Source organism: Pholcus phalangioides, unplaced genomic scaffold (genome assembly GCF_987345545.1).
Source record: "Pholcus phalangioides strain wild (caught in Gottingen) unplaced genomic scaffold, Ppha-v1.0 ptg000004l_1, whole genome shotgun sequence".
Taxonomy (NCBI): Eukaryota; Metazoa; Arthropoda; class Arachnida; order Araneae; family Pholcidae; genus Pholcus; species Pholcus phalangioides.
Window position 1 is genome coordinate 43102889 of NW_028301597.1, and position 16166 is coordinate 43119054.

Here is a 16166-nt window from a genome sequence, read left to right on the forward strand (position 1 = left end):
AGGATCGAATTTCATTCAAGAAGGCTCTGCGCAATGCAGACATTACAGGAAATGCATAACTATTGTTAAAAATATTTTTCGTTTGTCAATAAATTGTTTGAATATGGCCCCCAATTTCCCACTCGATCATAAGAAAATCAGGTCCAACTAATAGCATTTGCGAATCATTCAAACATGGTCGATTTTTATGACCCAACACAAGAATGAATATTCAGATATGCATTTAATTCCATACACTTGAGAATTTATATTTTCTTAAAAAAAATGATTCATTTATATATTTCAGTATGAATTTTTCATTCTGAAACTTCACTAACCCGAAATTACAACAGCAATATAATTAAATTCATTCATTGAAATAGAAAATTCCAAGAAAAATAGTGATGATATTATGCGATGATCCTGCCTCCATTTCGCAACAATATTCGAATGAGAATTATAAAAATAATTGTAATAATATTATTTCCCCTTCCATTTGGTATCGAGAAGATACTTTGAAACATCTTGGATATTCTCTTAAACATGAGTTTACTACACAAAGTTGTACTCGTGTCTTTTCTGTTATCAGTGCTTCTAAGAGAAAATGTATAACGAACCTCTAAGATATTTTTTCTTTGCACTGTCAATTACTACTATAGTGTGTTTGTTATCCTTGTTGACACAGGAAGTTGCAAAGTCCACGTTCAATGACAACAAACAGCTTTAAGATGAGATGATAATAATAAGTAAGAGTCGGAACGAATGTTTGTCCTGCTTTTTCTTGTGCTTAGAGATCTCGCTTCGATACAAATTGTCTTTTCGTCTTGTAATAATAATAAATAAAACTTCACTTCAATAAATCATTCAACACCAATTACTACTTGATGCAACTCTGTGATTCTGATAGGAATCTGATATTCGATTGATAAAAAAAAATATCTGTCAAGTTAAGCCTACAAATTTCAATCAATGACTTTGGAACTGCTGGTGCGAACTGAACCATTGACATAACAAAATTGAAAAATATTAACTTTTGATATCTCTCACCGAATTCTTGAGCGAGTTCCTGATTACGGGATATTATATATATATATATATACACAGTGAAACACCTCTTAACAGACACCCCTTAGATGCGGTCACACCTCTTTTACGGCCAAATGATAATTTCCCCTTGTATAATAAAAGTATGCTCTTCATTAACTCTGATTAACGGTCCCCCCACACTTTTACGGATGAATATTTTTGTCCCACCGGTGCCCGCAAAAGAGACGTTTTACTGTGTGTGTGTGTGTGTGTGTGTGTGTGTGTGTGTGTGTGTGTGTGTGTGTGTGTGTGTGTGTGTGTGTGTGTGTGTGTGTGTGTGTATATATATATAGTATATATATATATATATATGAGCGTGCAAAGGATGTGTTGTATGGTTATTAAAATGAAAATGTTAACTTTTTATACGGACACCCTGTGTTCAAGAACCCAATTACAAAGTCATTGCCCTGTTTTCCCTGATGCCAAAAAAAAATCACGTTCCTAAGTGCAATATTCACTGTCTTACAATATTTCCGTTCTCAAGTTTTAGTCACCTGTTATGTTTATCAATGCGTAATTCAATGAGTAATATAGGAGTACAATTTCCTCAGAAAAATAACTTAAACTGAGGCGGCCCATGGTGCTGTTCAGATGATACTACATGTCATTCCTTCTATAGAACATCTTGTGCGAGAATAACATGCAGAAAGCGTAAAATAGCATGTTCAACAGCGGGTCCTTATAACTGTAAATGCTCCAACATGCAAATACTGTAAACGTATTTGTTGTCATTTTGTGACGTGATTCTGAAGTTTTGCAGATCTTTTTGGAACACCCTATACATGTTAAAAATCGTGCGATATATGTATTCAATAAAAAACAAACGATAAATTTTCATAAATTTCAACATGTGAAATTAGAATTATCATCACACGTAATGATAACCAGGAAATCAGATAAATATTCCAAGATCTCAATAATGGGCTTCATGATTGGAAATTTCATCGAATTTCTCTCCATCTATTTACTATCGATATCATTATCTGAACTACTCCAATTTCTTTTTTATAATAATGGGAAGCTAATAATAGATATGGTAGTAGATTAGAGGATTACATGGGTTCCGGGTTTTTTTTTTCAGTATAAAACGACACGTTGATTGGTTCTGCGGGTACTCAAAACCCGCACATGACTTATCCTTCCCCCCGTGTACATGTGCTGTACAATAGAGCGTACAGGCGCTGCTTTTCCAACAATTTTCCACTGCAACAAGCACTTTTTCATTTATGTAAGCCTTGATTAGGTACTCAAAATCTCTGTGGTGTTTGTCGGGAACACGAACACGGCCAAGTACATCTGCTCGGGAGGAGATTGTATCAGATAAGACTTTGTTGGCAGCTGTACCATGTACAATGTACACGTGAGATCGGGCGGATGAATCGATGATGGGGGAGAAGTGAATACTAGTCTCCCCCTTTCTCGTTTCATTTCGTTTTGCATTTAAATTGCTCATCAGTAGTGCTCCAATTTATTTTTCAATAAGCAATAAAGAACCGTTAACATTCGTAAATCTGTATGTCATTCATTTTTTCGCCAAATAAAATGAAATTTGGTGAATTATGTGGCGAATAAAAAAATATATTGGAACGTTCCATACCCAAACTACAATACCTGGAAAGACTAAAATTTTTTTTTTTTTGGAAATACAAGAATAGTTTATTAAGAAAGAAGGAGAAAAAAAACACAATATATATAAATATATAAAAACAGTATTCTACTCAAGGGATCGCTTGATCCGTCCAGAGTATACAAATATAAATTTTTCTGTGGTGGCAAACACTTTCGTATACTAAACAGGTAGACAAATATTTCAGAGGCCTAGTTGACACAACACTGTATACTGGGGGCCGAGAATTACCTTCCTATTGTAGTAAAATATTAATATAATTGATAATTAGTTTTTTGAAAGCTCTTAATTCATTATTTTCAATATGTGAATTCTAAGCTTTGTACCGGCTGAAAGGGGAGGGAAGTTGTACGCACAAAAGAATAGGCCGAATTCGTAATTAGTAAGATAATTTTTCCAGCAAATATCTGGAATGTTTCACCCTTTATTAGCTAAGTTATTAATTTATACAATACTGTTGGCCCTAGGCCTACACAAGAGAATGCTTTTGAATGAGACATAGATTTTGTGCACAGAAACTAGTGATAGTGGGGGAGCTAACAATAAAACTGGGGAGTTTATTCCATTCACCAATGGTATGAAGAAAAAAACTGTATTTAAAGCAGTCAGTGGAAGCAAAAATAGGTTTTATTTTAAGGGAATGGTCGAGTCTTCTAGAGATGTGGGATGGTTTGGCTGGAATACCAGAAGTATCATAGTCAAAATGACCATGATGAAACAGGGTTAGTCGAGAAATAAGACGAAGAGTAGTAAGGGGGAGGAGATCGTTTTTAAGTTCGGACACGGAAACAAAAGGTGACCAGAAGTCGTGAATGAAATGGGTGAATTTCTTTTGGATTGATTCGAGTTTGTATACAGGGTGATTCAGAAAAGATGGGAGAAACTTTAAGAGATGATAGTAAGCATCAATACAAATAATTGTCATAAAAAAGAATGCACGGTCTAACATGAAACGCAAATGCGCTAGAAAGTTTCGAAACGGCCGCTCCGCAAACGTTAAAACGACATTCCTGTTGAAATTTATCGGAAGAGCACCATGCATGCAAATGTAATCTGGGGAAGAAGAAGAAACCGTATACAAATCTGTGTTACAGTGAATAAAAGGCACGCCGAGGTATTTAATTTCAGAAACTTGGGATATGGTTAAATTATTGATTGAGTAAACGTATTCAAGGGGAAGTAATTTGCGGGTAAATGCTGTCTTCACCCGGCATTGTTCACCCGGGTACAGTCCGGAGTCTCAGATGAAGAACAGGTTCCAGGACAGTTACAACTGGTAAAAATTTCCGAGAGTAAATGTGCAGTATGTAAATTACTAGGTAGATATTTTTCAACTTGCTAGGGAGACAGAAAAAATCGCTTCACTTTGCGACCTATGATGCTGCTATAATTGTCTTGCCCGACCTATAATATCTTTATACAAAGTTGGCTAACGCGGCTATAGCCTGGATCCTAAAAAATCAACCTTGAATATCTAGTAATTTTTACACCAGTGGTTCTCAAAGTGGACATCGCGTTGAGCTGGCGATACTCATGTGTGCTTGTTCGGTTATCTGTTGGACTATTTTAGGAAGCCAAGGGTAAAAGTTGATCAGGGTGAGGGAACTGTGGGTGGTAAAAGTTTGAGAACCACTGTTTCACACGATAAACTGTAGGATAGCCTCAAATTGGCTAATATTCTTATCAAAGAAATCTTGGCGCCACTCTTGTTAATAAGTCACTAAGCTTCGTTGAGCAGTATAAGTCAAAATAAAACAATAGTTATTGTTTTTAATCGTATTTCACGGCTTCTTAACATTTTTGTGTTAGTGCGGCTGCACCTATTCTTTCAAAGTCCACTCCTGCTTGCAAACTTCTTATTTGACCGCTGTAAGGCAATATTTACTCATATCCGGAGCTCTATTTATTCGGTTAAGGGAGATTCTACTTAGTTCAGAAATATTAATTAATGAACACAACCTACCATTGTACATTTATTTATGCTTCAATTTTGAACACAGAAATGAACATTACTGTTCCTAATTGATTACACGCTATTGTCTCAGATGCGTGTTGAAGTAAACGCCAGGGCATGTACGAAGTCTTTGTGTTCCGACATCACCTTGTCTTGTTTGCAGCCTGACTCGTCACCGTCACCACCTCGTGACAAATTGTATCAAATGCTCTAACGTGACATTCACTTTGTCGCGTCGCTTTTGTTGTGTGTGTGTGTGTGTGTGTGTTCTTCAAGATAAAATTAGAGTCTCTCCCTCGTGGTTACTTATGAGACAAGAGGAATTTTCTTGAATAGCAATTCTTGATACAACTACATACAGAGTGTGCCACAATCGACTGAACGGTGTTCAAAACGAGATAGCAAGGAAACGGTGGCAGATATTAATGTCACTCTTGCGGAATATAAATGTGCAAAGTCAAGAATTTCAGCCACGTAATTCGTGTTGCGAGGGGGTTTTATAGTAATTAAAATAAATGAAAATTAACTTTTCATATGAACACCCTGTGCCCAAAAATCCAATTAGAAATTTGTTGTCTTGTCTGCCCTGATGCCAAAAAACAATTCCACGTCTCTAAGTGCTATATTTGCTGAGATATTTGAATTCAAAAATTTGAGGAAAGTTGGGAAAAATATAACAAAAACTAACGGACAACGGTTCTTTCCGAATTTTTCTCTGATTTTTGAATTCAGATATCTCTGCGAATATTGCGCTTAAAAAAAAATTTCTGTTGGCATCAGGATAGACATGGCAACAGCTTTCAAATTGGGATTTTAGGCACAGGGTGTCCGTATAAACAGTTTTTTTTATTATTTTAATAACTGTACAACCCGTACGTACAAAGTTCTCGTAATGTGCAATATACTTCTAGACTCTTCACACGCGTCTCGATATATTTTTCCAGTGCATACAAAACTAATAACATTCTATTTCTTTTCTTATTCCTCAAATAGAAAGAACAGTCGGAGTTTTTGCGCATAACTAAGCGACACATTTCCAAATCACTCAAGTAACCCGCAACACCGTTCTAGAGCACTTGTGTGACCAGCAGCAAATTCCCAGATGATCTAAGTGATCCGCGGCATATTTGCAGATCCATTTAATGACTCGTGGCATATTTATAGATCAGTTATGTAACTCGCGGCTTACTTGCAGATCACTGGGGCATATTTACAGATCATCGCGGCACAATCCCAGATCATTTAATTGACCCCACGGCATATTTACATACCACTTAAATAATCTGCGGCATATTTGCAGATCAATTAAGTAACCCATGGCATATTTATAGATAATTTAAGTGACCCACGGCTTATCTGCAAATCACCGCAGCACATTTGCAGATCATTTAAGTAACCCGTGATACATTCCCAGATCATTTAAGTAACCCACGGCATATTCACAAACCACTTGAGTGATCCGTGTAACAGTTCTAGAGCATTTTAGTGACCCGCAGCACAGTTCTAGAGCACTTAAGCGAACAGCAGAGTATTTGCAGATCACCTCGTCATAGTTACTGATCACCCAATCGGCTTGCGACACATACCCATATCCCTTTAGTGACTCGCAGCATAATCACAGACCACTTAAGTGACTAACGTCGGTGTTCTCGATCAGGGGTGGCCAACAGCTGGCCTGATGTGATTTTGTGCGGAGCGCGACAAAATTAAATTTGCGATCATTATTTGAAATATCCGGTTCCAACAGCAGATTTCTCGATTAACAAACTGCTTACAAACTTCTTATTTCTAGTGATGAAATTAATTTAATACTCAACTAATTAATTCAATTAATAATGGAGTCCCTTATACACCGAAGTTGCACCGCTGATGCGTCCCGCGACGCTATAGCTGACCATTATGTTGGCCCGCGAACAGAAAGAAGTTGGTCACCCCTGTTCTAGATCATTTAATTAAATGCCCCGCAACACATTTTCAAATCAATGAAGTAGCCCACACTCTCTTAAAGGTTTAAGGCCGGGATTACACTATAAAGTTTGATAAAAGTAATTTTATAAAACTTGAAAAATGCCACCAATAAGATTATCAGTTTCATTTGCTCGAATGTAACCTATGAACTTTATTGGTTGAATTTTTTGAGTTTTATACAAGGGATTTTATCAAACTTTTATAGTGTAATACCGGCCTAACACCCTTGTTCTGAGCTCTTCACACGCGTCTCGATATATTTTTTCAGTGCATATAAGTAGTAAAATTCTCTCTCCCTTCATATTTCTTCAAATAAAAAGCACAGTCAGAGTTTTTCCGCATAACTCTCTTGACAATCACTTGAGAAGTTGATCCATCCTGTGACGCGTGATGGTATGTTGTATGGGCATGGGCTAAATCGGGTTACTCTTTGCCTGTTGGATGCCGCAAAGCACGTGCATGGGATAACTCTTGAATTCTCAAGTGGTTTTTTTTATACGTATCGGAGAGAGAGAGACCCGTGGCCTTTTTTTCCCTTCTTTTCTTTAAGGTTGAGATGATAGACCTCTTGATGGCTTTTTTTTCTTTCCGTTCTTACGTGTTGAAAGTCTAGTATTTAGACTGTTTTCGTCCCTTTTGAGGGATTATTGTAATATGCTGTCGGCCATTTTTTGTCAACTTTACCATTTTCGTGAAGTATGAAGTTGTGACAAGCAGTGCTTCTTTTAAGATGATTTATCTATTAAAGAAAACGGAAATAGTGACTATGGATATGGCTGTTTTTAACCCTTGTGGTTATGTCAATATGTAAAGCTATACGTCATATGATATTATATGACAACAGAAGTGTTTGATATCTGAGGCTGGATGTGGAAATGACGCCGCGATGTAACTGCAGCTCTTCATTCAACTCATTAAATATTGGTTTCATTTAACTTATTTCAAAAGAGGAAACATTATCCATCTTTTTATAATTATATACTAGAAAAGAATTGACTGAAAAATCACTGAGATTTATGACACACAATCATGGCTCCCAAATCCTATAGTGATAGGTCGAAGAAAGAAATTTCTATACCACCCAAGGCAGCAAGGCCATCTTAACGCATGGATAAGTATGACTTGGATTGGTATAGAAATTTCTTTTTTCGGCCTATCACTATAGGATTTGGGAGCCATGATTGTGTGTCATATGAACTTGAGAAAGATCGTCCATCGTTTGTGTCTGACTAACGTCGTGGATAAATAATGAATAATTGTTTAGAATTTTTTACATGTGGAATTAATGAGTCTTGAATTCATAGAAAATCCTGACGTATCCTTTTCCACGACATTGTGGGTGAGGTCCTTGATTTTATCATATGATTAGGAAATCTTTCCTGTCTTTGTGATCTGATTTGAATCTTAAATAAAAACTTCATAGGATTAAACTTGAACCTGACGTTCTGGCCTGAGATCTACCCCCCCCCCCTAATTTTTGCCACAATCCCCATATTACCCTCTATAAATATTGAGTTTTAAGCCCTCCCAATATTTTAAATAACTTTACGCCTACAAATGAGTGTTCAAAAGTCAGAATGGCTAATCCCGTTGAGGAAAACACTGGTGCCATTGCGTCAGTGACAGTCGAATTGAAAGCGAGCTCTTGTGACCAAAAGTAAATCTCAAAGAACATGAGTGATAGTGACATTGAAAAATGCGATTACCATTAATTCACAATAAATATAATTATAGAAAACTTATCAGTATTATTTTGGGGGATGGCATCAAAGCAAAAAACTTGTTGTTCAGTAGAAATTTTCACAGACAATAGAAGCATTGTGTTCGTGATAGCCAGTAACTCAAATGATTACCTGATTTCTTGGCGATAATCTCATTATGAGCTTATCATCACTATGTATGTTGCCTTGAAATATTTAGTTATATTTTCAAGCTGCTCTACCACGAGTAATTATCAGTTGATTGGTCGTTCTTTTAATCTGTCGACATCTGTTTTTGCATGCTTGATCACTCAATAGTGCTCGATGTGTGAGGGCCCAACTCCGAGCTCATCGACATCCTAATTGAACTGCCCAATTCAAGTTGTATTCTAGCATTGTTGATCTCAGTTACAATATGACTAGATCATGGGATTGGCTAGACTGGTCAGTTATGGTCGTATAAAACATATGAAATGAGTTTTTACGACCTCAAATGGACCCCCTGGATCGCACTAGAATGATTTTGTACAATGTTAATCAAATCCTCTCATTTCTTTTTTCAAACATTGCCCAATTTACAGGAATAAAAGCATATCAATGAGTTCGAGAGACATGAGCTCCACATCCCCAACTTGCTGAATTTGAATTTACAACCTCTGACAGATATTTACAGTTTATCAGTAAAGAACTCAGAAAAGTTGTGTAAAAATTTTCTCCCTTGAAGCAGCAGCAGCAGCAGCAGCGACTTCATTACTCTCGGCAAAGCTTGTCACAACAAGGTAACCTGAATGGAATTCCGTGTTTATCACTGCATATTCTATATCAGGGGATTCAACTGGATACCCCCCATAGGGCAAAACAGCAAAGAGAGGAGAGGAGATACCTGTAGGAGAGAGAGAGAGAGAAAAAAAAAACATTTCTTTTCTTCAGAGCTTGTTCATCGTGTCAAGAAAAAAGACGTGCTCAAGAGACAAGCCACCAACAGTTTCGTTGAAAAGCGATAATAAGAAAAAGTAAAAAAAAAAAAGGTAAGAAAAAGGTGTATGTGGCGCCAAGGAAAGAGAGCAAAAGCAACAAGGTGCCGAGGTCACTATTTAACATTCACTGTTGTTAGCAATAATACACTTTTTCCCAACACCGTGTTCTTTTTGCCCGAAAATGGTAAGCATTGCTCTCTTGTTTGAAAGAAAAAAGAAAAATGTCTTATTAATCCAGTTTCTTCAAAAAAAAAAAGAATAAAGGTGAAAGTTACGCGCGTATCATAAATAAAGCAATTTGCTACACAACATGATTCTTTTTTCTTCTTCAACTCCTTATCTATGAATATCTTCTTAAGAAAAAAAGAAATGCTTTCATAATTGGTGTAATGGTAATTAGGTTATTGTATGCGTGTGGAAATTTTCTTTTCTTACGTCTTGAGGAAATTATTTATCGTGATTCACGTCATGTCTTTTGTTAGCATGTTCTATGGGTAGGAATGAATGAATGATCTGATATGATTATTCCATCTCTGAGATTGATTATACGTGAAGAATTCAATCATGAACGATGGTATTCCGTAATATTTAGACATTTTTTATGTACATTCCGTTTTTACAACCTAAGGATTACAGTGTTTTTTTTTTCATGACAGTTTTTGCGGGAAACGTTATAGCGGGATGCAATGTATAGTCAACCCTCGGATTACGAACTTAATTCGTTCCAGAAGTCCGTGCCTAAACTGCTTTTTCATAATTCGAAATTATTTTTCTCATAGGAATCAATGAAAAATAATGAGTTGATCTGTTCCTGGGACTCCGAAGACTTTTAGTGTGAACTTTTACAACAGTTTCTGTGCATAACCAACGGTCATCATTAAACCAACACGAAAAAAAAAAATATTGCCATAATTCGAAAGAGATGAAATGCAAATGAAATAATAACGGCGCAAGGGCAAAGTCTGGTTTCGTGAATATGTATCATCTATAATGCCAGTGTCAGAGCGTTCAAAATATCCCTTGCAACACTATCTGACCATAAAATATACTCCAAGCTAAATTGATGGCTCTGTGATGCCCTCGCTGCCAAGCTTTGTAAATATAAACTATGCTATGTAGGATGATTAAATAATGTTTCCAAAAGTTATTGATGGTCAGTTCTATTTCTATATTCCCTGTGGGTACAAAACGGGAGCCATAGTTGATGTAGTTGTTAGTTCTATGTCAGATATTATTGCAGAACATCTTTAAAAAAAATCCTCTCTTCATAGCTTCACAAAGTTTGAAATTACCTGCTGATCCATGGGCTCTGGATAAGAGAATTAGTGTTTGGTGATCAGAACTTTTTATTCTGGTTAAATATAATATAAACTTCAACTAAATTCTGTCCGGGGAAAAGAAATTGTAATCTCAGACATCTGAAATGTGTTCCTTCGGGATTTAAACCATTTTGCGTGTTCGCAAACCGAATCATTTTTCATTGCTCGTAAACCAAATTGTTCTCAAACCGAAGCGTTCGTAAACCGAGGGTTAACTGTATATCCATTTTACCAGACGGATACAAACGCGGAAGTACTATTAATCACAACGTACTCCATCTTAATTTCTTGATGGACATCCATTTTATCATCATAATGACCATAAAAGTATTGTCAATTCGTTTGGATATCTCCACAAGCTTAAAAGACTTAAACCGTAAAACTTGACATGGATGTAGTCGATGAGGCGAGAAGAAGAATAATAACAAGGCGTTAAGGAGCAAAAAAAAGAGCTTCTCCTTGGCTGATTTCCAGACAACAAAGAAATTAAAAGACGAAAAATAGCCCATGGGTTTTTAAAATAGCCCGAACATCTTGTGGGTGTTGGATGGATGGATGGTAACGCGAGTAAATGAGAGTTGAAGCGATCGTGTCTCTCAAGAGAGAGTTAGTATGTAGTGTTTGAGCCGAGAAACAAACCTCTGCTGCTGCCTGCTGAAGTGGATGGACTCGAAAATGTGTCACAAGTGTTCAAGCTGTAAAGGACTGAAAAAAAAAACAACCATCTGGAGTAACATCGCCATCAAAGAATAGCAAAAAAAAATAAAATAGAATAAAAACTTCGAACAGTTTTGGTAGAGAAGAAAAATTTGACTATACAATTTCTTTGGTTCTTTTTTAAGCGAAATCAGATGGTCTCGTTGAAAAACCAAACACACACACTGCATTGCTTATTTTCAAGTACGATTCTTGTTGTCTGTGTTTTCCCATCCGGGAAAGTTATTCGAAGCCTTCTGGTATTTTAGAAACTCGAATAAGTGAATATGTGTTTTGTTTCTTTGAGGATTTAATCCCGTGAGAATTATAATAAATGGGAGAAAAGTTTGGATTGTGTTATTATTAAAGGCAGATTCCCCAAAAACTCGTGGAGCTTCTTTTCAGCTGAGTTAAAAATAATGGCTTCCAGAGGTGAAACTGAGTTGAATTGTCTATCTCAGAATAAATCGAAATGATAAAATATAAGATTCGAAATTTATAAAAATCTTCAATGATTTGGGAATCGGTATGATTAAGATTCATAAACCACGTTTATTCGCCCATTAGTAAGCTGCTGATCAAATACGTTATAGTACGCCTTCAGGACTTGGAAATGGATTTCATTGTTTTCAAAATAATGCAAGACTTAATAGAATTGATTTGGAGCAAATTTTTCATTAAATGACGGGCAGTATGAAAGATTTCATTAAGTGATCATGTGATATCTAAGGTTTCGTTGAATGGTGTAAATCAATAGTTTTTTTATGAAATGGTGGATTGAAGACCTCATTGAATGGCGCATATCAAAAATTTTATGAAATGATGAATCTAAGAACTTATTGATGATAAATTAAAATCGATTCAAGGCTTTTTTGAATTATGGATTGGATAAACAGTATGATAACTATAGTATATAATTCAGTGAAATAATAATTTAATTTAATGATTAGCCTCAATGAATTATGTGGGTCAAGTTAATTAAGTTTCAATCGAGTGATGTGGATTAAAGCGTTCATGAAATGATCAAGACCTCATTGAATGATGAGCATTGAAGATTTCATTGAATGATTAATTTCCCAGAATTATGTGGATCCGAAAGTTCATTGCATAACGCGGATCCAAGACTACTATGGAATGTGAATCGAAGACATCACTGAATGGTGGATCAAATATTTCATTAATTGATGAATTTAAAACGATCCATAAAAATTAATCAAAACATCTGAAAAATAATACTTTTCCTTCCATAATGACCCCAAGAAATTATCCAATAAATCTTTTAGCATGTCATTCTAATAAGTTTCATAATCCGAGTATAAGAAGAATCTATCTTGGTTTGTGTTCATAGAATTCTCTTCAATTCAAATCACTTCTAAGCATCAAAATCAGAAGATGCGGTGGAACAACAACAACAAACATTTGGTTAATAGAATTCTAAAAATAATACTTACGGTGTAATAACAATAATTGTTACGAGTATATAATTACGAACGGGTTCAATTCAACCTATTTGGTCCATTAACCACACCTTAAATGGATATAAGATTCACTCAGTAGGGTGATTTTAGCGGTTTTGGTGCACAATAGGACTGCGCATTTGCTGCGCATCAAACAATAGGGCTCCCCACTTGCTGCGCATCAAACAATAGGGCTCCCCACTTGCTGCGCATCAAACAAATGGGTGCTTCGCACTTGTTGAGGCTCGCTAGATGGCGCTTCCTATGACGTCATTCCTAAATTATCGTTCTTGCCTATGATGTCATTCCCAAATTATCGTTTTTCAGGGGGGTCATTCCTAAATTAAACTTTATTTCCCAAGTGATGATTTTTTTCAGGGAACATTCCTAAATTAAACTTTTGAATTCATTTTCTGACTTAGAAAAAATTTGCTCCTAAATTAAACTTTATTTCCTGACTTGTTTTTTTTTTTTTGGAGGGATGCTCCTAAATTTTTTTTTTTCCATCCCAAGTGATGAGATTATTTCAAAGAGGGGTCATTCCTAAATTAATCTTTTCTTCCACAAATTATTGTTTTTTTACTGACTTAGTTATTTTTCTAATGATTTTTTTTTTCATTCCTAAATTAAACTTTTGAATTCATTTTCTGACTTAGAAAAAATTTGCTCCTAAATTAAACTTTATTTTCTGACTTGGTTTTTTTTTTTTTCTCAACACCCTGGGAAATTTAAAGTTCATTACCGTTCTTTCAACTCTTTCCCAAATTATCGTTTATTTTCTGACTTCCCAAGTGATGAGATTATTTCAAAGAGGGGTCATTCCTAAATTAAACTTTATTTTCTGACTTTGTTATTTTTTGGAGGGATGCATTTTCTAACTTAATTTTTTTCTATCCCAAGATTTTCCCATAACGTCACTTCGAAGATATCACCAAAGAGAAGGATCTTTCCCAAATTATCGTTTAATTTCAGACTTTTTTTTTTTTTCTAACTTGGGGATCTTTCCTACATTAAACTTTATTTTCTGATGATTTTTTCATTCCTAAATTAAACTTTATTTTCTAAACTAAACAAAGATGAATCGTTTCATTAATTTTAAAATAAAATTTTTTTCAAGTCACAAATAAACTTTTGTATGTCCAAGCTGAAAAGTAAAAATAAACCAAAGGAGCAATAAAATACAAAGTCATTTTATATGATTTTCATTTATTTCAAATAAATTTCTTCTATCTTAGATTTCAAAACATCAAAATCAATCGCATTAAAACATTTTTCCGCTACATCGTAATTTTCCGCCAGAGTTTTAGCGACTTCGCGAAAGTCAATCAGGGTTAAAGCATGATCAAAATATTTATAAAACATTAAATTATCATTCAACTGCAGACATTCATGACCCAACTGATTAGCATATCCCATGGAACACCCATGGCAGTCAACAATTTTTTCGATGCTAGCAAAAAGTTTTTCACTCACCAATTTAGCCAAAATGTCGGTGATATCCATAGAACTCGTTCCTTTAGTTTGGTTTTCGCGCACACACACTTTCAGATAGTCCAAGCAGAGCGTTTTCTGCACGAGCTCACTGATCACGGTATGAAGTGGTTTATCATCCTCGCTCCAGAAGAGTGCCTCGATTGCCTGGAAAGTCATTTTGAGGGGGTTTTCGGAGCACTTGAAAATTTTGTTGTCCCCGCGATGTAGAGTTTGAATTAGCACATCATCACCGCTGTAGTCCACGATCAGGTTCTCCGACACTAGGAAAGTTCTATCAACGCGTTGCAGCATAGTACGACGAGAGAATTCGGTTCTCAAACATTCCCACACGTACGGCGAAAGAGTCACTCCATTTTTAGCTGGGTGCATGAGTCCATCGCCTTCGAAAAATTCTCGAATATGTACGCGCACTTCACCACTGAAGATCACGACGCTGACGAAAAAGTTCTCCTTCACGTGAAAGATGTTGGGAGGCGGCGCTTCCTTATTGAATCCACTGCTGCGAGATCTCTTAGCCGATGGTGGTTGAGTGTTCGGTGATGGGCGCTTGTTACTCGAAACCATTTTCCGGAACGTCAGGCTGAGTCGGACGTCTTTTACTTTTGGGTCTTTAGGTATCGCGTGACGCCACAGCTGGTTGGTTGGAGGTAGCATCGTCAGCAGGCTGTTGTGTTCCAGGATTCGGTCCACGGATTGGTGCCCCCGTCGAGAGAACACGAGCTTTCTTTCAGCGCCCAGGGAGAGGCAAGCGATGGGGTAATCTTTGACGAGCTGTGATTCGTCATCGGAATGCGGGGAGATGCTCTTGGTTCCATCAGAGTATCGGTTGACGACAACAAAGTTGTAGTCATGGCCTGAGATGCTCTCGACCACGGCTTTCAAATCCAAGAGGAGAGGTGTCCACGGTTGGGCCTGGAGGGTCATTCCGGAAAAGGTGTAGTGTAGGCCAGCGTCACCATACCCAGCATGCTGTCTGGGCATCGGATAAGTCTTGTCGCCAAACTTGAAGACGCATTCCTCTGCTGGACGGTACACGATTTCAGATTCGAGCTGGTGTAGTATCGCAACGGAAGTATCCAGTACGTTCCGAGCGTATTCATAGCGGAGGCTTTCCATCTGTCTAAATGAAAACAACGCATACAGTCTCTCTCCGCAACTCTCAAGATGAAAAAAAAAAAAATTGCGAAATATATATTTTAACAGAAGTTTTTTTTTTTTTTAAGTTTTTTAAATTTTTATTATTATTATTATTTTACAAAATTAAATTTTTATGCATCTAACCATTCAGCGCATGCTACGACCTTGCTTCTTGCGCAATGCCCTTTTTGCAGAGGGTGAAACCCGCAAGAAGTCAAGGATTTTGGGAAGTTTAAGACTTTCACTGTCTCCAGGTTGAATCGTTGCTCTAGAAATTTTTTTTTTTGCCTGCAGTTCACATAAATGCAACTATATCTGTTATTAACAGTGGTGAGATGAATTTTCATTAAATTATAATCGAAAAGCCCTTCCCCCCATCTAATATTAAGAAGATTTCTGCTAACCCAGAGCATTTGTGGGAAATCTTCTTCGGATAGCTCCTTGCTAGAGAATGGCGGCTTGTAGAGAGAGTGATATACTCTCCCTGTGCTTAAATCAAAGCAAGCCATTTCCTTAACAACATATATCCCACTTTTAAGCAAGAATCCCTCAAAATCTAACACGCAAGAAGCCATAGAAAAAAAAAATCTTACCAAGTTGCGGAGAGAGAAGTGTATCCAAGCGAGCGAGAGAACTAAGTTAAGGAATTGTGTCTGTCCCGCAGTTTATATACTGCAGTTGCAGTTGATAAGCATAAGTATAGGAATATACTGTGAATCTCAAAGTGCACCCAGTAGCATCACTATCTCATTCACGTGAATCACTAATA

The 16166-nt window shown here is 36.5% G+C and overlaps 2 protein-coding genes across 2 annotated transcripts in view; both read right to left on the reverse strand.

Annotated features, from left to right (window-relative positions):
* Positions 1 to 16166, reverse strand: part of LOC149087628 (integrin alpha-PS1-like) — a 153362-nt gene that overhangs the window by 72607 nt on the left and 64589 nt on the right. The window lies entirely within an intron of this gene.
* On the reverse strand, positions 13896 to 16083 carry LOC149087631 (uncharacterized). Its single transcript, XM_089231547.1, has 2 exons — positions 15991 to 16083; positions 13896 to 15380 (listed from the first exon to the last, which is right to left on the reverse strand). Exon 2 carries the CDS (start codon positions 15374 to 15376, stop codon positions 13973 to 13975), a length of 1404 nt encoding a protein of 467 aa, XP_089087673.1. The 5' UTR covers positions 15377 to 15380; positions 15991 to 16083; the 3' UTR covers positions 13896 to 13972.

Coding starts and splice junctions, on each gene's coding strand:
- LOC149087631 (XM_089231547.1), bottom strand. CDS start 15,376: ATGGAAAGCCTCCGCTATGAATACGCTCGGAACGTACTGGATACTTCC.